We start from the raw sequence: 23,932 nt of genomic DNA on the forward strand, positions 1-23,932 counted from the left end.
GGCCCCATGACAGCTTCTGCGTGCAAAAAGGAAGTAGAATTTTTCCCATCATACCCCACCCTTGAGCCTGTGAAACATGAAGGAGTGAAAAAGATGAGATGATCAGAAAGGGATTCCATACATACCAGACACCCAGAAAGCTTGACAACTTTCTCCTAACTATAAATGACAGATCACAATTCCCCGAAATAATAAGTGGTAGAAATGTTAGAAATTATGTTTATTTGTAGTATAATTATATGTTTGTTTGTTTTTTCCTGAAGTTGGAAACGGGGAGGCAGTCAGACAGACTCCCACATGCGCCCGACCGGGATCCACCTGGCATGCCCACCAGGGGGCGATGCTCTGCCCATCTGGGGCGTCACTCTGTTGCAACCAGAGCCACTCTAGCACCTGAGGCAGAGGCCATAGAGCCATCCTCAGCACCTGGGCCAACTTTGCTCCAATGGATCCTTGGCTGCGGGGGGGGGGGGGGGAATTATATGGTTTTGATGTAAGAACTTCAGTGTTATAAACTGATCTTGTTTTATGTGCATTGTTTGTACAATTTTCACTTTATTTGAGCGTGTTGAGTCAGTCTGAAGTGTAGATTTGCCCCCAGGGAGCCCTGAAAAGGCATGGTGGAAGAAGGCTAAAGAGAGCCAAGTGTAGTTGTCCTTTGGCATTAGCACCAATTGGGATGCCATGTTGCACGTCAAACATTGTAATACTTATTGTGTAATAAGTGCAGTATGTGTGATCAGGTAAAGGGGCAGTGGTTAAGAGACACAAATTATTGACAATTTTCAATATGTAGAAATAAACATATTTTCAAAAACTCAATTTCACAATTATAGACACTTTTAGAATCGAACCAAGTAAAATCCTCCAGGAGAAAGGCAAAGCTTAATGTAGTCAAGACTTTTTAAAGCTTGTTGTTTTGTGTGTGTTTGTGTGTATATGTGTCTTTTTGTGTCTAAAGTTCTCTTGGCATGGTGAGCTGGAGAGTATCCCACTGATTGTCATAGCTGTACTACTAGAAGAGCTACACATCTTCAAATTTTCCTGTTTTTAGCACAGTAGGTGCTTTTAGAGACTTCAGATAATAGTGATTTAATGGAAAAGCCAATATATTTTGTTTGCCTGTAAGTTCATGTAAGTAGAAGGAAAAGCAGGATAGAGAAAGAAACTATGGGAAAACTTGAGCACATCTGCACAATAGGATTTTGGTTTCTTAATATATAATATTTTATTTTGGTATCCTGAATGGGTGACACACACTGTTTCTTTAGCTTTTTTTTTTTTTTTTTTTTTTTTTTTGGCCAACTCCCTATATTTGCTTCTTAGTACATACCCCATACAAAATCTAAGAAACTATATACCAAAGTCAATCTGTAATGGATCTAATGAAAAAGAAAGGCCTATAGTCTTTGTAAAGATAATATTTCTTTTTTAAAACTTTTTTTTACATTTTATTTATTTATTTTTAGAGAGAGAGAGAAGGGGGGAGGAGCAAAAAGCATCAACTCCCATATGTGCCTTGACAAGGCAAGCCCAGGGTTTCGAACCAGGGACTTCAACTTTCCAGTATGATGCTTTACCCACTGCGCTACCACAGGTCAGGCTTAGATAATATTACTATAACAGCCGGAGTTTCTTTAAAAATTTCATCGGGGGAGAAATGCAAAAAGCAAAAGCATCCACTACGTCCTGGTCTGAACTTTTGTAATATTTTACAGCAGCTAATGTAACTTGCATGCACAAATCTAATGAAAGAAGTTGTAGGATAAAAAAGTAGAGCTGATATATACATCCGTGGTGTCCTTGTAGATCTAATAAACTGACACACTTTCCTAAGCTTATGCAAAACAGAAAGTGAACAGGTGTATTGCAGGAAACTAAATTATACATAACGTCATTAAACCTCAACCTTCACTTCTGATTGAGGGATTGCTGCTGTAGTCAGTGAGAGCAAGTTGCAAAATGGAAAAATAAATAAATGAAAGACCTGATCACATTATACATTTCAATGGAAACATAATTGCCTACAAGTTTACTTGAAGTTCTTGGATACGTGCAAAACTGCATGTAGCCGCTGGAGTTGAGAAGGGGCCATACCACAGGGCACCCTTGTGAACTCGGACTCCCACGCGTAGATGTGCGGGGCAGGGGGGAGTATGTGGACTCCTCCCTGAGGCTGATGTCTAACTGCGTGAGCTGCTTAGCCCCAGACTCGCCTGTCTATTGAAATGTTCAGTCTCTGTTTTTTGGGTTTTGACCTGGTTTTCCACTCAGCGATGTATTCACGTAGATAACATGCACCTTTTACTTTTTTTCAAAGTGGTTTTGTAACTGCCTGCTTTAAAAGCAGGCCAGCTCTTCGGAATGCCTGTGAAATCCCCTTTTCCAAAGGTCGTCTATCCTGGATGATATTCTCTTCTGTCAAGGATGATCTAAACGTGAGCATTTGCAGAGGCTGGCAGTGAATCATGACCTCTCTGGAGGTCGTCCTCTACCACTAGGAACGGGACGTGGGAGGGGCCGGAGGCGGCCGAGGCGTAGGACTGCACAGCTGTGAGGCCCGGCCCGCAGGCTGATGCGCGGAAGTGAGAAGGCCCTTTTCTGACCCTTAATTAACTTCCACGACTCTGCAGATTGCTGCTGGCTCCTCGGCATCCCCACACAGTTCTTAATTAATTCTAGCTGCCGGGCTTGCCCACACTAAATCATTACAAAACAAGCCCTACCTGAGGAGTGGGTTAATAGCCACGGGAAGCCCCAGGAAGCACGTGTCTTTTTATCGGACGCTGTGTGTGAAGACTCCGCCGGCGGGGCTGGCCGCCTCTGAGAGCGGGTCTGCTTTCCCAGCACATCACAGGGCTGCAGCCTGAGACAGCTGCCTGCTGCAGGAGCTGTGGCTTGACCGAGAATAGCACCCCAGGAAAGGAAGGGCATGGGGTTCACTGTGGAAAGGATGTTCAAAGGACCAGGAACTGCGTGTCCGTCAGCAGCGACTGTGAGCCTGAGGAGGAGGACTGTCGGCCAGGGCTGCTGTTTCTAGCTTAGATGACTCAGTCCCACAAACGTTGCACTTCGCTTGCTCCAGCCCAGGCTTCACAGCGAGCTCGCACATGGACTCAGCTCTCCGGCACCACTGTGTACTGCGCCGCGGGGTATCGTGGACACTGGCTGCCTGGGTCACACGCAGACACCCCATTGAATATGTGTGCATCCAGGACTGGAAACGATTTTTATCTCTATGTGTGCTAAGTGTATCCGTTTGCTAGGGCTGCCTGCCATGGTAAAATACCACAGACTGGGTGGCTCATAATAGATAATTATTTCCTCCCAGTTCTGGAAGCTGAAGTGTATGATCAAGGTGCCCAAAGAATGAGTTTTTCTGAGGCCTCTTTGCTTGGTTTGCAGATGGCCACCCTCTTGGTGCTGCTTCATAGGGTCATTCATCCCTTTGTGCAGATCTCCTCTTGAAAGCACACCAGTCATACTGGACTAGGGCCGAGGCATATGACCTCCTTTAACTTAATTACCTCTTTAACAGCCCTGTCTCCAAATACAGTCATGTACTGCAATCGGAGGTACTCGGGGTTAAGGCTTCAACATATGAACTTGGCAGACGGGAAGGGTGGGGCACAGTTCAGCCCCTAATGCTGATTAACTATATTTCTCAATCAAGAAGGCTGAGAGATCTTCCAGTCTGAGACCCAGCCAAGGGGCTGTCCCTGACAGGTTGCCTAACGCTAGTTAACTATAAATATATTTCTTAATCAAGAAGGCTGAGAGATCTTCCAGTCTGAGACCCAGCCAAGGGGCTGTCCCTGACAGGTTGGGCTAGGCCATCCTCTGGCAGCTCCTGTCCATCAGCCCATGAGCATGTATGTCCCCTGTAAATTGTAACCTGAGCTGTTCAACAGGGTAGCTGCTAGTCACATGTGGCTATCTAAATCTAAATTAATTTAATTTAAAGTAGAAAATGCAGTTTCTCAGCCACCCTAGGCGCACTGCAAATGCTCATGGCCACAGCGGCCAGCGGCCATTATATGGGATAGTGCAGATATAGAACAATCCGTCATCCTCTGCCATTCCTTCCGTGTTCCGGAAGGCTGATGCTTGGGGCTTGGCAGCCATTAGGGTAGTTCCTACATCAAGTGTCCCACAACCACCTGCTCTGTGCTCAGCTCTCTGTTGTGTGGGTGGAGAATGGGAATATGGGCCTCTCTTCAAGCAGCACATAATTTAATTGTGGTGATGAAAATAAATGACATGTTACATATGCAAACTCTACACAAAATGTACTCATAGCTACAATAGAATTTTGAAGGAAAAGGAGATTAACAGAACCTAGAGATAAAACACATGAAAGAAGTAGGTTTGAGCTGAGTTATAATAGATCAATTTTTCAAGGCAAGGCAAGGGAAGGAAGGACATCTGACTAGAGCAATATCGCAGCCCACAAACACTGGAGCATAGGAAGTCATAAAAGAAGATTGTTATTATGCCCTTCATCTTGGACCTACGTTAATGTTGATGCTTTCATTGTCTCCTTTTTACTTCTTACCTTCTCTTGTTTCTTTCTCACTCAACATTTCCTATTCAGTCATTGTTACAACCTTGGGCTCTTGTGCTAATCTTGTATGTGGATCCTGGAAGATCCACAGAATGAAGGAAGATTTCCTTCATTCTCATGTCTGCCTCTAGAGCTGATTTGCTCCTGCTCTCTTTTCCTCAACCTTCAATAAGATACTTGTTGCAGGAACTACCAAACCCATTGAGCACAGTCCCCTCTATGAGGATGGAAGTCTGCACTATCCATATACCATGGCCACTAGCCACTTATGCTGTTTAGTACTCTTCATGTGGCGGGGATGAGTAAGGAACAGAACACCAGGGCTGGAACCCCTTGAGGTGGTTTAGGGAGCCTGAATGAGCCATAGCCTCAGACAGCATCTTCCTTTGCCTCAGCCCTTTCAGCAACTCCTTCTTTTCTCTGAAGAATGCAGGGCACAATGATTAACCCTGGGAAATTGGAGCCACCTCCCAATTCATTCAGAGTTAGAAATGAATGGAGTAAGGGAAGAAGAGCACCTAAGAGTCGTCTTTTGTCTCCCAATGTCTTAAGTACCAATACTAATACTGCAATCACTGATTCAATGTTGGTTGTTTAATTATAGTGACTGTCCAATTTATCAATTTAAGTATGTCCAATTTATCAATTTAAGTATAAGACATTATAGACTTTTACAGTGTTTTAAATTGAATTAAAGTTATTTTGAGGGGACCTCATGCTTAATTAGGAGTTTTTAGACATCACACCCAAAGCGTGATTTATTAAATAAATAAGTAAATAAAAACCTGCTTCATCAGGCAGTGGTGCAGTGGATAGAGCATTGACCTGGAACGCTGAGAACCCAGATGCAAAACCCCAAGGTTGCCACCTTGAGTACAAGCTCATCGACTTCAGTGCAGGCTTACCAGCTTGAATGTGGGATCATAGACATGAACCCATGGTCCCGACTTGAGCCCAAAGTCACTGGCTTGAGCAAGGGGTCACTAGCTCAGCTGGAGCCCCCTCCCACCCTCAGTAAAGGCATATATGAAAAAGAAATCATGAACAACTTAGGCACTGCAACTATGAGTTAATGCTTCTCATCTCTCTCCCTTCCTGTCTTTCTCTCTCTCACTCACTCAAAATAAAAAATAAAATCAAACTGGAAAATTTTTTAAAAAAATAAATAAAATTCATTTGAAACTTACTGGTTACCAACATAAAGATGTCATAACTCATTGAGATAATGATGATTATAAGGTAATAATAATCACAAGGTTAACCTATATTTATAAATATGCTGGAATCGCTTATGACAATAATTGAAGTATTCATGTCTCTTAAGAAAAGATATCAATGTAATCAATGTTATAGGTAAATAGCAGATATATGGTAGCATATCAGTATTTAGCATTTGTATTTAGTATATTTAGAATATTATTTAGAATCTATATTTGGAGTAATACTTAGAACAAAGCAAGTATGCTGCCCTTATCCTGTGTTATTATTAATGTCATCTGTTATTAATATTATCTGTTCTTATTAATACACTGAACTGATAGCTTATTGTAATTTCACAAAAAGAATTCTTATGTAATCACAATCTTTTGAGTCAAAGATTTTTCCTTATTATACTTCTTGGCAAAAGTTCCTATCTCCTTTCAGGAATTTCTTTTGCTGAAACAACAGTCTCAGGGTACTGTGTGAAAGTTCATTCTGTTTTATGATGGAGATGGTAATATAGGTCCTGTGAGGGCATTAGATCTTTGCTGTTTGCATTTCAAAACTGACCCTAAAGTTTACTTTCATTTACTTTCAACTCTCTTGCCTGGTCTAAAATGTTTTAAGGCAGTTCTTCTAATAGCATAAAGCATCTTATTTTAGTTTAGTCCCAAACCTTGTAATACTAAATAAAATATTGAACCATGTGCCCTCAAGGTTTTAATCTAATATCTGGTTCTTTGGATTAGGGCCAACTCTTCATTTTTTTAAAGCATCAGCAGATTCTAAATACAACTTTTGGTCACTTCCTTTTAGCAGCTGACCTCAGTTCACTGGAACTAATTGTTACCCTTTCATCAGATTGTGATTGTAAGAAAACAACAAAAACTGTACTGTAGAACATTAGAGGAATTTTTAAAATTCTTAATACAATGCACCCCATAAATACACCTTTTTATTATCTCTCAGTCATTACAGCAGTTTATTTAAAACTAGATACAATTGTTTAATTTTTCTTTTTTCTTTTTTTTTACATTTTCCGAAGCTGGAAACGGGGAGGCAGTCAGACAGACTCCAGCATGCGCCCGACCGGGATCCACCCGGAATGCCCACCAGGGGGCGATGCTCTGCCCCTCTGGGGTGTCGCTCTGTTGCATCCAGAGCCATCCTAGCGTCTGAGGCAGAGGCCACAGAGCCATCCCCAGTGCCCCGGCCATCTTTGCTCTAATGGAGCCTTGGCTGTGGGAGGGGAAGAGAGAGACAGAGAGGAAGGAGAGGGGGAGGGTTGGAGAAGTAGATGGGCGCTTCTCCTGTGTGCCCTGGCCGGGAATCGAACCAGGGACTCCTGCACTCCAGGCCAACGCTCTACCACTGAGCCAACCGGCCAAGGCCAATTGTATAATTTTTAAAAACATTTTTAACTAGGCCTCTAAAAGTCAAATACATTCATGATATAGGAATATTTTGATTTGTAATTGTCACCAATTTATTCACTAATACTCAGAGAGCTCCTCCTGCGTGACAGGTAGCAGCTCAGTACAGAGGAGCCCAGCAGCTCGGCCCCGCCCCATGGGGCTCTCTCTGGGAGGTGACAGGCATTCCTACACTAGCACCATGTGCGTCTCCCCAGCCGTCCCGCAGGCTACAGACATCATACTGATAACACGACAGCAGTATGGCACCTAATATGGACAAGTTCCTTATGTGTTCCTCTCACTGACATTTATTGGTTTTAATACTGAAGGCAATGCTATCAAGTGCTTTAAATTATTATGGTGCTTCTATTGCATACATTTTTTAAAAATTAAGTGGCTGACCTGTGGCCACACACTTGGAAATCAGTCAGAGTTGAAATTTAAACCCAAGTCTTCTGGTCCTAAAGACCCCTGTGCTCTTCTATGCTCTGTCTTGTGAGCCAAGGTTGGTGACGCATTCAGAGTTCTCGCCAGGTGTGCTGGGCAAGCAGCTGACGATGTACAGAGTGATTTTTAGAAGGCCCACTCTCAAGCAGTAGACAGTACGGAATTACAGGGCGAGGTGACTGCCTGCGCCGTTAGCTCTTGCTACCTTTGCTTCATCGGGGAGGCCTGGCGTGGCTCTGGACGTCCTTGCGTCTCCCTCACCCGGTGAAGAAGAGCCCAGGCTCCACGCAGCCGAGCAGCAGGGCCAGGCTGGGCTCACACCACCGTTTTGTTTAGTTTTTATTTACATTTTCTATTATCTTTCCCTGTGGCAAATGTTTTAGCTTTCCACTTAACTATAATGATATGGAATGTCATTTCCAAATAAGTGTATTTAAATATATAGTAGTTTAATTTAAACCCTTCGATCAATTAGAAGGAAATGGTGAGGAGCGTGGGCACTGCTGAAGGTGGCACACTAACATTGGAGGAGAACTTGTGTGTTGCTGCTGACACCTCATCATTGTCACTTGCCTCGGGAATTGTTGTTTCATCTTCTCCTTCACCTTACTTACAGCTTCCCAGTCTGAAAGTATCTTACTAAGGTGATCACGGTTTACAGGGAGCACATTCAGATGAATAAGGCATTTTACCCAAGAACTGTAGTAAGATGATTTTAACCAATAATGTTTGATCTGTTTTGAGAGATGAAATTATATCGTTCTCTTAGGACTCCCCACAGAGGCTGTGAGTGGCTATCTCTCTGGAGGGGTGATCAGCATCTCTTAGAAATTGTCGTCATGCCTGGTGCAGGCTCATGGCTTTGAGTTTGTTCAGAATCTCCTCCTCATGTCCTTAGACAGTGGTCTTTAGGAGCAGAAGACTTGGGTTTAAATCTCAACTCTGACTGATTTCCAAGTGTGTGGCCACAGGTCAGTCACTTAATTTTTAAAAAATTTATAAATAGAAGCACTATAATACTTTAAAGCACTTGATAGAATTGCCTTCAGTATAAACACCAATATGGCTAAGAGCAAGCTTTTCCTCATGAGAAGTAGTCTATGAACCTCTAAAGTGATGGTGTCCAAGGTCTTCAGCAGGAACTGTTTGGCTAGACATCAGTCAATAAAGGAGAGCAGCCACAACTCTAATTTAATCGTGGGTCCTAATTTTCAATAAAAATGTTTGCTTTTAAGAGTACAAACTGAACTTTCTGACACAGAAAATTGAGACATCATTATTCTCTCCTCTGTTTGAAAAGGCATTTCTCACCTTGACTTTTGACTTTCTAAAATAATTCTAAATTTTTATTTTTGACTGCCGTGACTTAGTACTGTAGAAAGAGCCTGGAAATTATGAGGGGCTTTATAAATTAATCGATGTCAAAAGAGAGTTACAAATTTCTCATTAAAATTCCTTTTTCTGCTCCACTTATTCATTTCCAAGTCTGTCAGGTCTAAGGAAAACATCCTTGGATTTTTTAGTCACATTTGACTTACGTGATTTCTGAGGTGAGGATATTTTTTAAAACTCACAGCTCTCCAAGAAATACCTTGGAAAGGATGTTTGATTTTTTTTTAAGAGACAGGCAAGAACAAAACAACAATACCCCACTTCTAAATACTTTGTAGAACCAGTGGAGGAAATTATAGAGCCATAGAGGAAAAATTTGAAAAGGATTATCGTCAGGGAAACAGGAACCAACAATGGCAACAAAGTCAATAGGATTTGGCATCATCAAAGTCTTTAATGTTAGAGCAAGAGCAGTAATTGAGCGATTAGCACGATTAGCAAGTACTGTGTGCTGGGTGTGTCGTCCATGCTGAGTCCCTCAGCCCTCTGACAGCCGTGTTGTCAGCAAAGAGACTTGCTAGGTTTTCAGACAGGAAAGTGGCAGGTGCCCAGGTGTGTTTTTCAAAGCTCAGTCAGGGAGAAGGGTTTAAAGGGGAGAGCAGGGAAGCCACCAGGTAGAAGGCTACTGTAATGATGATAAGTAGGAACTCAACCTTTCTGGCTGCTCTCGGTAGGAAGGGAGCAGCTGCATTGCTGCAAAGCCATCCATTTGTTCTCTAGATGTTTTAGGGAAGCCTTTCTCCCAGAGCGACTCCTGCTCATCTCTAAAGATCTGGGCACTTTTAGTAGAAGCTCACTGACAAATCACTCTTCCAAAGCAGGTGCACAAATGCAGGAAATTACAGTTTTTGAGTGGTATTAACATCTCAGATTCTGGCAACATCTGCATCTGAGGGAAATGAAAATTGCTGTCTTGATGAAATGTGGGTGGCAATCCTGGAGAGAGAGCTCAAACCCAGAGTGATTTACAGAAAGTACAAAGCAATTGAATCAGTTATTTTCACCTGCCTTTTAAACAGAACAGACCTCTTTTGGATACCATATGTGACAATCTGCTCATTGACATCACTATTTTGACACCCATCCAATTATTGTGGCCTTGTAGTCATGGTAATGCAATAATACAGGGCAGGTCCAAGTTCCAGAATATTTACAGAATTGGTTAATCACATAATGTATACCATGATTATGAGATAGGCAATGCCCAACCTCAAAAGGTAAACTTCGACCGTATTTTATATAATGAATATCAATACTGCCATAAACCCCTTGTGGCCCAGCCCCTCTCAACCCATCTTCATTGCATCATAAGCAGCAGAATCTTTATCAGGACTGTCCAGAAAAAGTGAGTCTACAACTGTAGCCTTCGAGTTTCAAACTCAGGAATAGCCTTCTCATGATGGGCCCTTGAAATCCCCCATCAGGAGCAAGTGCCAGGGAGCCAGGGATTCCCCAGAACTCTCAGTTCCTCTGCACCATCAGGGGGTGAGAATTTTACCATGTATAGGAAGACAGAGGTGTCCAGCCCTGGGGAGGCATCCTAAACACAAGGAGGCTGGGTGCTGCTGGAACTGGGGGTCTTCCTCATTAAGCTCTCTTCTGGGGAACAAAGGGAAGAGAAGGGCAGGCCAGGAAAGGGTTGACTATCCCTGAATAGCTGCTCTGCTTGACCAGAACTCACCCCACTTCTATCAAAAGAGCCCCCTTTTAAAAGCTGCCTTACTGTGCATCAGTTTCAGTAACTCAGCAGAACATTGGCCTTGTTCAAGGAAAGTTCAGTGAGAACTGGAGTTCCACGGTAACCATCTTCATCACTTGTTCCCCTACTACTCAGTTGAAGAGCATTTTTTCTCTCTTTGGCCATTTGATCAGTGGTTTGCAGATGTTCTCTGCTTTGATGCACTTGAGGGATATGTCGCATCATTAGCAGGAGCTTACTACTGCAGTAAATCTGCAGGTAGCAAAAAGGGAGCTTGGAGATTGGACAAATTTAAAGAAAAACAGGTGAACTGAGGGTCCCTGCTGGGTGCACATGGCTTCACATCCCCAGGGAAATCACTGTGCAAACAGGAACAAACAGGCTGATTCTATAAAACATGGAAATCAGAAATGCTTGGTGGTTTATGACCCATGGCAAGGGTGACTCAGAAAGCTGTGTGCACAGTGCAGTACAGTGGACACAAAGCCACGTGCTCTCAGCTGGCTTTGTGGCCAGGTTTGAGGAGCACCAAGTTCAGAGCCAGATGGCCTCAGTCCTGGGTCCCAGTTCTGCTTACAGTTTGCATGATCTCAGGCAAGCCACTTCATGCCTTTGATTCTAAATTTCTTTATCTATGTAATAGCAATAAAAAGGGTTACTTAACCTGACCAGGAGGTGGCACAGTGGATAGAGTATAGGCCTGGGATGCTGAAGACCCAGGTTCAAAACCCTGAGGTCACCAACTTAAGCATGGGATCATAGACATGACGCCATAGTTGGTGGCTTGAGCTCAGAGGTCGCTGGCTTGAGCAAGGGGTCACTGGCTCAGCTGGATCCCCCACCCCCCAGGTCAAGGAACGTATAAGAAAACAACCAGTGAACAACTAAGGTGCCACAGCTATGAGTTGATGCTTCTCATCTCTTTCCCTTCCTGTCTGTCTGTATCTCTCTAAAAAAAGTATAATAAAGTAAGGCTTACTTGATAGATCTTCAAAAACCCCATATATTACTCAATAGAAAGAATATGATGTTGCTGTGGAAAGTCATTCATTCTGAGTAATATTCAACAGAATAAAAAAACATGTTCTAAAGTTCAGCCAAATGTCAAGGGGAGAATTTTTCTGAGCACGAAAACATCGTATAATTTTTTAGGCTGCAAACCTCAGTTCAGTCATCAAAAGAGAAAGACGCAGGTAAAGGAAGACAATGTGACAACCATCGCCAAGGGCATTACCCAGCTGGATCTTGCAAAAACAGAAAAATTCTGCAAGATGTAAAATTGGATTAAGGCAAATAAAACATGGCCACTGGAAGGGCTGAGATGGATTAGCAACTTTTTTAAAATATCAGAATGTTAACATTTAGATCTCAGTTTCCTTAGAGATAGCACATTTTGTGTGTCTTGAATCTTGTTTCCAACCAGGCTCCACCCACTTCTTTCTCCTTCAAAGCATCACGTGCTCCCTGTAGGTGCTTCTTTCTGGGGACATCGGGTAATTTCCAGGACTGGTGGCCGCAGCTGCCGCTGGGCCTGAGCTTCTGGGGCCACTTTCCCATTGGCACTCCATTCTGTCACCCATCTGCACATTGTAGGTGTCTTCAGTTATTTTAGTACGATAGCAATAAATAGTTTATATAGATCTAACAAAACACAGCAGTTGGAAGAATGAGAAGTGATAGACGAGCAGAAAACAAAGCCAGTTGAGAGACTTTGCAGATCCCAGTGAATGAAGAGTTCATCTTCATTCTTCCAAGGTGAAGATTTTAAAATTCATTTTACAAGCACGGTTTTAGTCATATGAGAAAGGGAGGGAAAATTCCGTCGTAGAGGCTTCTGAAAAAGCTTGACCCCGCACTGCCTGAAAACAGCGCATTATGTACAGCCTTGACCTGCATCCTTGTCCTCCCAGCAGCTTTTCTGTTAAATAGAATTTCTTCCTCCTTTTTTAATATCTGGGAGCGGTGGCATTTTTAACAGACTCCATCGTTTTTGGAGTAATGTTCTCTTGAGGTGGGCAACTGAGAGGTATAATTATGTGCTGTGGAAAATGACGACGGTGATACGAGGGGGGGAGGAGGAGGTTATTGAATCACAAAAACGCATTTCCTATTCAGAAGACACGGCAGGGCAGCGGGATGTTTGGATCCCTCCGCCCGTGGGGAGGGCGGCATCCCGAAGTGGAGCCGTGGTTGGTATTCACTGGAGCTCGCCTGGCCTCATTTTTCCTGTCTCAGAGTCTTATTACTCTTTCGGAGTTGTTCCCAGGTCCACCGCCTTTGCACAGTGTGTATGAGCGAAGGTAGTCAGAGGAAACACTTTAATTACATTTTAAGTAGAATCAAACCATAAGTATATTGATGAAAATTCTAGCAGAAGGTACAGTGAGACCATTAACTCAAATCCCCAAAATACCGAAAATGTTCCTTTTAATAATAAAAAGTCCACGATTGTTGTGTTAAATTGTATCTGTATATTATTAAAAATCTCCCCTAAACACTAAATATTGCCTAAATGTGCATATTTTGTTTCAAGTTTCTTCCATAGTAAGTGTCCGGGGAGCACTGGCCACCGCGCTCTGCCTGCCAAGCTGTCCCCGCTGCTGCTCCGAGGGGCGGTCGCCAGTGCTGCAGGGTGGTGCCCTGTGCTCCCCTCAGACACCCCTGCTCTCACTCAGCGGGTCTCTTTTCTGAACTCATGCCTGTCTGCTGGTTGGATTTGATTTTAGTGAACCTGCTCAGACTTTGGTCAAGCAAAAACTGAGAAATTAAGGAGGAGTTAGAGGTTGTACTTAAACTTGAACATAAAAGTGTGTTTCAGGCATAGAGAAATACAAGGCTTATATAAGCCGAGGGTCCCCAGTGGCCGGCACCCGCCGTGGACACGTGCGTGGGGTCCAGTCCGTCCCTCGATTGCTTCCGGAGAGTTCTCTCTCTGCCTGCACTGGGAGGGTTCAGCCCTGCCTGGCCCGCTTCCCACGAACACGAGAGCACCCTCTTCTCCAGCGCCACACTTACGTGGCAGTCACCTCATGGCCCAAGAAAACGGGTTCGGAGTAGAATTCTTCATTGGTTTTCCTGAACATAAAAATAACAGCTAAAGAACCTTTTGTTTTTACTCAAAGAAATAGCGCACAGGATAAAATGATATAAACAAGTGTTGATTTGCTTAGTTTATTAAAAGATATTTAAAAGTGAAAAAGGATATGAAATAGGATATGGTGGGATGATTTTTTAGCAGAATTACCTAATTTTCCCCAGGCATTTTTTTTTTCTTGTGTGTTTATTAGTGACTATGTGTTTATCTCATGATCTACCAAAGAAAAAGGGGGGGGAGGTAGTCACAGGGGAGTGAGCCGAGATTCAGTCCCTTTAGTCTCAGGAGAACGAGGAGGGGAGGACTGACCTCTGCTGCCACTGGGCACACCCCGGGGCCTGGCCTCCCTGCGCCCAGATGCCCAGACTGGAGGCGGCAGTCTGTAGAGCTCAATACCTGCGGCCTGCCTGATTGTTATTCTTTTTTTTTTTTTTTTTTTTTTTTTTTGTATTTTTCTGAAGCTGGAAACGGGGAGAGACAGTCAGACAGACTCCCGCATGCGCCCGACCGGGATCCACCCGGCACGCCCACCAGGGGCGATGCTCTGCCCACCAGGGGGCGATGCTCTGCCCCTCTGGGGCATCGCTCTGTTGTGACCAGAGCCACTCTAGCGCCTGGGGCAGAGGCCAAGGAGCCATCCCCAGTGCCCGGGCCATCTTTGCTCCAATGGAGCCTTGGCTGTGGGAGGGGAAGAGAGAGACAGAGAGGAAGGGGGGGGGATGGAGAAGCAAATGGGCGCTTCTTTTATGTGCCCTGGCCGGGAATCGAACCTGGGTCCCCCGCACGCCAGGCCGATGCTCTACCGCTGAGCCAACCGGCCAGGGCCTGATTGTTATTCTTGCTTAGAATTCCAGAACCAGGGAAGCAGCCAGGGGCTCATGCAGAAGACCCTGTGTGATATCACAGCTTCTCTGTGGGCCCTGTGGTTCTAGAGCTACAGGTAAAGTTTAATTTTCTAACTGGAAATGTATACAGTTTTGTGTTAAGCCTAATCCGAAGGGACCTGAAACATTGAAGACATGAGCAAAGTCCGTCGATTACACACCAAAGCTTTATTGTCTAGCTTGGCCAAGCGGTGGTTTCTCTAATAGTGGTCTGAGGGAGTACACGCTAGCCCTTTGTTCTACCTAGTTTTTATAGTTTTGTAAGTGGGAAGTACAAAAGCAAAAATTGTAATTAGGAGCCCCTTACTACTATTGGTTATAGTCATATGTCCTTTAACATGATAGGACCATGTTCAATTTGCAAGCCATACATTATTTTGGAGAAAACAAAATTTACAAGTCAACACAATGGTAGGAAGATGTCTCTTTACATATTAAAAGGCTTTCCTATATTATCTAGTGTTTATCTGCCATCTCTCTGTCCAGAGTCACACGTGTTAACCACACGCATTTACATAGGAGAGGTAGTTTCTGTGGGGACAAATGCCCACAAATGGCTCATAGTTATAAGAAAAGGTTTATTTTGGCTTTTCTCTTTCTGCACCTGGCTAGCCATTCACCCTTTTCCCCACAGGCGTGGTGGAACGTCTGGGGATCCATGTTTTCCTCCCCTTTGCATTTACAATATAATGCCAAGGGCCATCCTGGTTATGCCAATCACACAGTACAGGGACTATTCTCACAATTTCTCTGCACACCTTAACCCAAATTAATAAAATGTTCTTCAAGCCTCTTAAAATATTAATATTAATTCTGTAGTTTTTGGTACCTTACAACACCTGCGTGTGAAGTGGCTCAGTGGCTCCTCATCTGTACAATTTTGGGCATAAGAGGGAATCTAAAGTCTAAGGTAAATATTTTCTCAGTTTCAAAATGTGCTAATGGAAATCCATACATTTAAAACTGAGTCCATATTAGAAATACAGTGTGTATGTATGTGTGTATATATATATATATATATATATATATATATATATATATATATATATATATATATATATATATATATTTTAAATCTCCATCATATCAAAAGGAAACAAAAGCCAACTTATCCAATTTAGAAGTCTATGTTTCCTTTTACTGGGCTCCCATAGGCATATTACTTATTTGACGGGCCAAGGGTAAAGACACATGGTCTTGATCATGCACATTTATTTATGGGGAGATTGGCTATGTAATCGGAAGCAGAACTGTACCAGAAAATGGAAGACCGTCAGCATGTCGCAGGGAGTCAGGAGACCATGCAGGGCTCCAGTTATCTGATTGTTTTCTTGGAGCAGCTCTTTCTGTTTGTCTTGCTTTTGTTTAAGGGAGAAAAAAAGTACATTTTGTCACTTAAAGTGCTTCCCATAGTTCCCGGATGGGCCGCTGGGAGGTGCGTGGCAAGGACCAAGGACCATCGTCTGCTGGCTCTCCTGCCTCTGTTTCCCTGTAATGATCTCATTATCTAATGCAGGGGTCCCCAAACTTTTTACACAGGGGGCCAGTTCACTGTCCCTCAGACCGTTGGAGGGCCAGACTATAAAAAAAACTAGGAACAAATCCCTATGCACACTGCACATATCTTATTTTAAAGTAAAAAAAACAAAACGGGAGCAAATACAATATTTAAAATAAAGAACAAGTAAATTTAAATCAACAAACTGACCAGTATTTCAATGGGAACTATGGGCCTGCTTTTGGCTAATGAAATGGTCAATGTGCTCCTCTCACTGACCACCAATGAAAGAGGTGCCCCTTCCGGAAGTGCGGCGGGGGCCGGATCAATGGCCTCAGGGGGCCACATGCAGCCCGCGGGCCGTAGTTTGGGGACCCCTGATCTAATGAGATAAGACATCTCCTTATTTTGTAAAAGTAATCAGCATTTAAACAAATTTACTTGACATCTTTTACATTCTTTTGTTGTAAGGCTTCATTTAGAAACAAGGAGCTATGATCAAGGTGTGGAAAGCGATTGTTAGCCATATGCATTCAGGAAGGTTTAGCCTGACCAGGTGGTGGCACAGTGGATAGACCGTCAGACTGGCAGGCAGAGGACCCAGCAAGCGAGGCTCACCAGCTTGAGCCCCAGGTCTCAATCATCCCACTTGAGCAAGGGGTCACTTGGTCTGCTGAAGCCCCTCGGGTCAAAGCACATAGAAGAATGCAATCAATAAGAAACTAAAGTGCTGCAATGAAGAATTGATGCTTCTCATCTCTCTCCCTTCCTGTCTGTCCCCTATCTGTCCCTCTCTCTGTCTCTCTCTTTGTCTCTGTCACACACACAAAAAAAAGTTTAACACTGGTTTCCCCTCACAGTCTTTGTCAGGGTAGGGGTGGTGCAGAAGGATCAGTGAATTAAAGAGTCAGAAAATATTGAGATCTGGCCCAGGTTGGCCTGGTATGTGCTGGTTGTGGTTTGTGTGCATCTCATGCCGCTCATTAAAGCCAGGAGGCGGTTCCTCTGGACCTTACTATCTATGCATGAGAATTAGTCGAGTCACTTGATCTATTCATTCTGCAAGCACAGGTGATGCTCACCCTAATTGTGCTGGGAGACAGACAGCACTTGGGCCCCACCCTTATGAAAACATGCCGGGAATACATGTAGTGCCCGAATGTAAGGAGATTTGTTATCATTTCATTGTTGATTTGTGTCTGTTTCCGGGTCATCAATCAGTTAAATGAAAACAATCAAATTAAAATAACAATTTTTCAAAATCAGGGCTATTAGCAGTCCTGTGATTCCCACAGATACTAAGGAAATGCGGCTGTGATATGAGCACAGCCCTCCACAGGAGAACGTCTGTGTGTCAGGTGGGGAGGGACTCGTGTGGCTGCTGTAGCTTTGCCTCAGGTGACCCAGGAGCACTTTCTGTTACAAGTTGAGCAATTGCCTCTTCCCCTAATTTATCATTGACCCCTTTCTCCCGAGACACATACACTGTGATACTGTTCACTAGTGGCCATGGACCTGTTGGAAGATGTCAAGATCTCTAAGTCACAGACCTTCCTCATCTTTCTACAAAAAAAAAAAATTTAGATGGATAGAAAAGACTGAGGGAAATGAAATTGGTAATTATATCACAACAAACTCAAAGTAAAATTAAATTGTTATAAGGGAAGTCAAATAATAGTTATTACTCAACTGTTAGTCATTCAGAAGTAACAAAGAAACTATTCAAAAAAAGAGTATGACTTTGAAATCCCTAAAGCTATTTTTAAATGCATATTTTATAGCAAAATAGGAGTTACATGTCTGAATAAATCCTCTGATGATATAATAGTCTTGTTCTAGAGTGAATTAACTAGTGCTTTAATGCTAGTATTTCTAGTTACTTAATTTGTTAATAACCTGAAAACCTTTTTACTTGTATTTGTCCCATATTATACAGTATTTTACCCGTTAGTTAACAATGAATCCTGTGTATCTATTAATATAGTTATAGGTACATAGTATGTAGGATTCTGGTCTGCCCCCCAATTTTTTCTAAATGATAAATATAATGTAAACACTTATTCAAAGAGCTGTCAATGATGATCATGACTAAGGTACCTTAAATTAAGATAGGCAGTTAAAAACTCTAACTCTCATGTTTGTTTGCTAGGTTTTTGCTCTTGCCTATTATAAAAATGCTGTTTTGTTGTGTGGAAGTGCTGGTTCTAGTGGGGCAGTGCTCTTGTCCAGCCAGTCTCTAATAAGGACTGAGCTACAGGGCGACAGCAGTATTATACAGCAGCTCATGGAAAAGGTGTGGACTTGACTAACTGTGGCAGAATGAAATCTGTCAACTGTGCATAAACAGGTTTTCCTAGCATTCAAACCCCTCAGGCACTTAAGCCACCAGCAGTGAATGAGGGCTCTTTTCTCTCCACAGCCTCTCCAACACTTATTACCCGTCTTGTTGATAATAGCCACTCTAACAGGTGTGAGGTGGTATCTCATTGTAGTTTTGATTTGAATTTCTCTAATAGTTAGCAAAGAGGAGCATCTTTTCATAGATCTGTTGGCCATTTGTACGTCTTCTTAAGAGAAGTATCTGTTCAGGTCTTCTCATTTTTCAATTGGATTGTTTGCTTGTTTGTTGCTGAGCTTTGTGTGTTCTCTGTATATTTTGGATATTAACCCCTTATTGGAGCTGTTGTTTGCAAATATCATCTCCCATTTAGTTGGCTGCCTATTTGTTTTGTTGTCAGTTTCTTTTGCTGTGCAGAAGCTTTTTACTTTTATTTATTTATTTATTTATTTATTTATTTATTTATTTATTTATTTTTTGTATTTTTCTGAAGCTGGAAACGGGGAGAGACAGTCAGACAGACTCCCACATGTGCCTGGCCGGGATCCACCCGGCACGCCCACCAGGGGCGATGCTCTGCCCACCAGGGGGCAATGCTCTGCCCCTCTGGGCGTCACTCTGTTGTGACCAGAGCCACTCTAGCGCCTGGGGCAGAGGCCAAGGAGCCATCCCCAGTGCCCGGGCCATCTTTGCTCCAATGGAGCCTCGGCTGTGGGAGGGGAAGAGAGAGACAGAGAGGAAGGAGAGGGGGAGAAGTGGAGAAGCAAATAGGTGCTTCTCCTGTGTGCCCTGGCCGGGAATCGAACCCGGGAATTCTGCACGCCAGGCCGACGCTCTACCACTGAGCCAACCGGCCAGGGCCACAGAAGCTTTTTATTTTGATATAGTCCCATTCATTTATTTTTGCCTTTACTTCCCTTGCCTTTGGGATCACATTTATAAATTATTCTCTATGGCCAAGGTCCATAAGTTTAATGCCTATGTTTATTGTTTATTTCTGTGTAATTTATTGTTTCAGATCTTATATTTAGGCTTTTTATCCAATTTGAATTGATTTTTGTGCAGGAGGACAAGCTGTAGTCAAGTTCTCATTCTTCTGCATGTGGCTTTCCAGTTTTCCCAGCACCATTTATTGAAGAGGCTTTCTTTTCTCCATTGTGTGTGTTTTGGGCTCCTTTGCTGAAGATTATTTGTCCGTATATATTTATATATATATGTGGTTTTATTTCTTGGCTAGAGAGAGCTTCAGTTCTAAACAGAGTATTTGGAAGCCAGCTGGGCGTGTTTGAGGATGTGAGGTTCCAGCCCTCGGGCATTTCAGATGCTGCTCATTCATCTGCTCTTTGTGTCTTCTTCCTTCTCTTCTCTTCCTCCCCAGTTGGTGCCAAGAGGTATGAGAGTAGCTATGGCAAAGATGAGAAATCGGTCTTACTAAATACTTCTTGCTACTTTCCTTCTTCTCATGAGCTCCTTATATAGTTGACCAAACTTATATATAAGGTAAATGGAGTGTAGACTAAAGTGGAAATAAAAGTCCCTGGTTTTTCTTTCACTTGTCAACTGACTACAGAGGACATTTTTATTATAACTTGAACAAGGGAAATAAAACAAACATTAAGATAACATTAAGATTAAAAATGCTGGTCATAATAATGACAAATCCTTAAATAAATGGACATGAAGCCCCATTGAAAATGAAAACTCTAGCAGAATTTATTAAAGAATTTTAGCCTACTCTTAGCTTACCTAATTTCATAGTTTTAACCAAAAATAACCTTAATTCAGTTAATAATTGGAAAGGAAAATGATATTTTTATATCTCTTAAAGAATATTGAAAAAGGTTATATCATTCAAAAATTGAGGAAAATGTTCAATTTGTTTGTATTAAATATTAACATAGGCTAAGGATGAACACATAAGCATTTTTAATGGACTATACCAGTAAGTTTTAGGATCATTCTTCAACCCCCATTTGTGTTTGTAAATTTAACTAAAAGAAAACAAAAAGCTACATGAAATAGTTAAGATATAAAATACTTTAATAGTCACTTCTCTCTTCTCTCATTCCTGACGGAGTACACACTTTTCCTTCCTGACCTTTGTACATTTTTAAGACCCTCCTTCGTCATTAAGATCCTGTGTTTAGACCTGTGGTGGCACAGTGGATAAAGTGTCAAGCTGGAAACACTGAGGTTGCCAGTTTGAAACCCTGAGCTTGCCTGGTCAAGGCACATATGGGAGTTGATGCTTCCTGCTCCTCCTTTCTGTCTGTCTATCTGTCTGTCTGTCTCTCTCTCTAAAATGAATAAATAAAAATATTTAAAAAAAAAAGAGAGCCTGTGTTTATGGCGCCAAATTGTAATTCTTAGTGTCACTTTTTCTGTTGCAGAGCTTCTTTGAAGGGCAGTCTGCGCCGTGGGACTCTGCTAAGAAAGATGAGAACAGAATGAAGAATAGATACGGGAATATCATCGCGTGTAAGTACTGGCCGCGTAACTGCACCGGGTGTCACTGTCTTCCCCGTCTGCTGAGATTGACCACCAGCCTCCTGCAGCGAGAATTTACAGTGCAATTACTGCCTTCCCCCTGGCGGAGAAGCTGCTGTCATGTTCGTATTAAAGAAAGGAAAAACTGCCTAAATGCCCCCACTGCATCAATGGGGTCTTGCTATGGGACTGGTTTTACTTTTAGATTTAAGGTTTAGGTAACGCAGGCAATGTGAAAATGCTGAGAAAAACAAATGCATTTTAGGAGTAAACATAACAGTCCTAATGTTACCCAGCTGCTGTGTGGGAATGAATAGAAATAATGACACGCAGCAGCCTTACTGCAAGAGCTCGGAGGTCTGCACAAACATTAACTCATTAATCCTCTGGACACTTGGGCTAGGCAGGTCAGTAATGGCCCCATTTTAAGGACAGGAAACTGAAACTCCGAAGTTAAATGATAGTCCCCATATCACAACACTCATTAGCAAAAGAGCTAGGATTATAGCTCAGAAATTCCCAGTTCCTGTGGAGCTGAATGTTACCAATCCATAATTCCTTGGACGGTTTTTAAATTGAGCCCAACCTCATTAATGTTCTGTAACGAGGCAGAGACACGTGGTAGATTGATGAGCCTCCTTCTCCCTGGGCTGAAGCCATCCATCCCCTGCATTAAACTGCTCTAAGTCACAAGTCCACACTAAATACTCGCAAAGCACTAACAGTATACTATTTCTAAATATACATAAATTAAAACAAAAAAAAATGCAGGAATAGACCCGGAGAGCATCTATCTCATCATGCCTTAATACTTACCAAAGGACTAACTTGAAAGGTTTGGATAATCCAGGGGAGCGATATATTAGCTTTATTGATTATGAAAGTGCAGTTAAATTTTATTTGCCTGAGTTAGTATTTCTTACTAGGACTGTAGAAATTCTACAGCAGCACAGCCCAGTAGAATTTTCTGTGCTTGTGGAAATGGCCAGCGTCTGGTTTTGTCATTCAGTGTGGTAGCTGCTCACCAGGTGAGCACTGAAATGTGGCTGGTCAACTGAGGAGCTCAGTTTTGGTTTTTATTTTTAATTAAACTTTTTTAATTTTTAGGTAATTGCAGAGCTACATGTAGTTGTAAACATACAGAGATAATGTATACATTTTACCCACTTTCCCCCCAGTGGTAACATCATATAAAACTGTAGTATATAGTAAAAAAGTTTATAACTGGGGTATTAACATTGCTACAATTATGACAGTACATTTCCATCACCACAAGAACCCCTAATATTGCTCTTCTATAGACACCCACACTTTTCCCTACTTAACCCCTTATGAAGAAACCATTCATCACTTCTCCATTTCTGTAGTTTTCATCATTTCAAGCATGCTATATAAATTATGTATCATTCTGGAATTGGCCACTTTTCACTCAGCAAAATCCTCTAGAAATTCATCCAGGGTGTTGCTCATATGAATAGTTCATTCCTTTTTATTACAGAGTAACATTCCTGGTATCACTGTACCATCGCTTATTTATTTATTTTTATTAAGGTATAGTTGACATACAATTTTATATGAGTTTCGGCTGTACAATATAGTGATTCAGCATTCTATACCTTACTGGTAATTCTTGTAACCATCTGTCACTGTACAGTTATTCCGATCCTACTGACGATACTCCCTGTCTGTACATTACACCCCCATGACGTACTGATTTTATAACTGGAAGTTCGTAGCTCTTATTCCCCTTTTCCTCTCTCCCGCAGCCCCCCTCTCCCATCTGGCGGACACCATTTTGTTCTCTAGCTATGAGTCTGCCTCTGTTTTGTTTTGTTGTTGTTGTTGTTTAGGTTTTTGTTTGGTTTTTAGATTTCACGTATAAGTGAAATTGTGTATCTTTCATTCTGTCTCTTATGTCACTTAACACAATACCCTCTAGGTCCATCCATCTTGTTGCAAATGGCATCATTTCTTTTCATGGCTGAGCAATAGTCCATTGTGGATATAAATATATATGTCACCTTCTTTATCTATCTGTCTGTGATGGCACCTATGTTGCTTTCATATCTTGGCTATTGTGAATAATGCTGTAATGAATGTAGGAATGCATATATCTTTCCAAATTGTTGTTTTCATTTTTTTTTTCAGATAGACACCCAGCATGAAATTCCTGGGTCATATAATAAACTTATTTTTAGTTTTTCTTAGGTAGGAACTGAGCTTAAAGTTGTAATTAATTTTAATTATTTTGAATTTTAATAGTATATGAAATTAGTGGCTCTGAAATTAGACAGTGAAATCTGCAGTGGATCAGTGGATTTTATTTTTAGAAAGGAGAGAGCAGGGTTTACATATAATATGAGCTGTCATGATTGACATGAGCAATCCCTGTTTTCCCTTTGGCCACTCAAAAAGTTAAACCACTCTTTGTTTATATTTTGAATCATTTTATTTTTATTTTTTGACAGACATAAAGAGTCAGAGAGAGGGACAGATAGATGGGGACAGACAGGGTCAGACAGGAAGGGAGAGAGATGAGAAGTGTCAGTTCTTCATTGTGGCACCTTAGTTGGTCATTGATTTCTTTCTCATATGTGCCTTGACCGGGGGCTACAGCAGACCGAGTGACCCCTTGCTCAAGCCAGCGACCTTTGGACTCGAGCCAGTGACCATGGAGTCATGTCTATGATTCCACACTCAAGCCAGCGGCCCCATGCTCAAGTTGGTGAGCCTGTGCTCAAGCCGGTGACCTCAGGGTTTTGAACCTGGCTCCTCTGCGTCCCAGTCCAGCGCTCTATCCACTGTGCCAATGCCTGGTCAGGCCCAAACCACTGTTTTGCATGTGACAGCACCAGCCTCGGGTGTCTTATTTGTTCAATTACTGAGTGCTTCATTTGGTCATGTGAGAGTCCTT

At 42.4% G+C, this 23,932-nt stretch overlaps 1 protein-coding gene across 5 annotated transcripts in view; it reads left to right on the forward strand.

Moving 5' to 3' along the window:
* Positions 1-23,932, forward strand: part of PTPRM (protein tyrosine phosphatase receptor type M) — an 899,870-nt gene that overhangs the window by 752,528 nt on the left and 123,410 nt on the right. For all 5 annotated transcript variants that reach the window (XM_066246290.1, XM_066246286.1, XM_066246288.1 and 2 more), the window contains one exon: positions 20,922-21,009. In XM_066246290.1, coding sequence (XP_066102387.1) covers positions 20,922-21,009 — 88 coding nt within the window. The remainder of the gene's footprint in view (positions 1-20,921; positions 21,010-23,932) is intronic.

Source organism: Saccopteryx bilineata, chromosome 11 (genome assembly GCF_036850765.1).
Source record: "Saccopteryx bilineata isolate mSacBil1 chromosome 11, mSacBil1_pri_phased_curated, whole genome shotgun sequence".
Lineage (NCBI taxonomy): Eukaryota > Metazoa > Chordata > Mammalia > Chiroptera > Emballonuridae > Saccopteryx > Saccopteryx bilineata.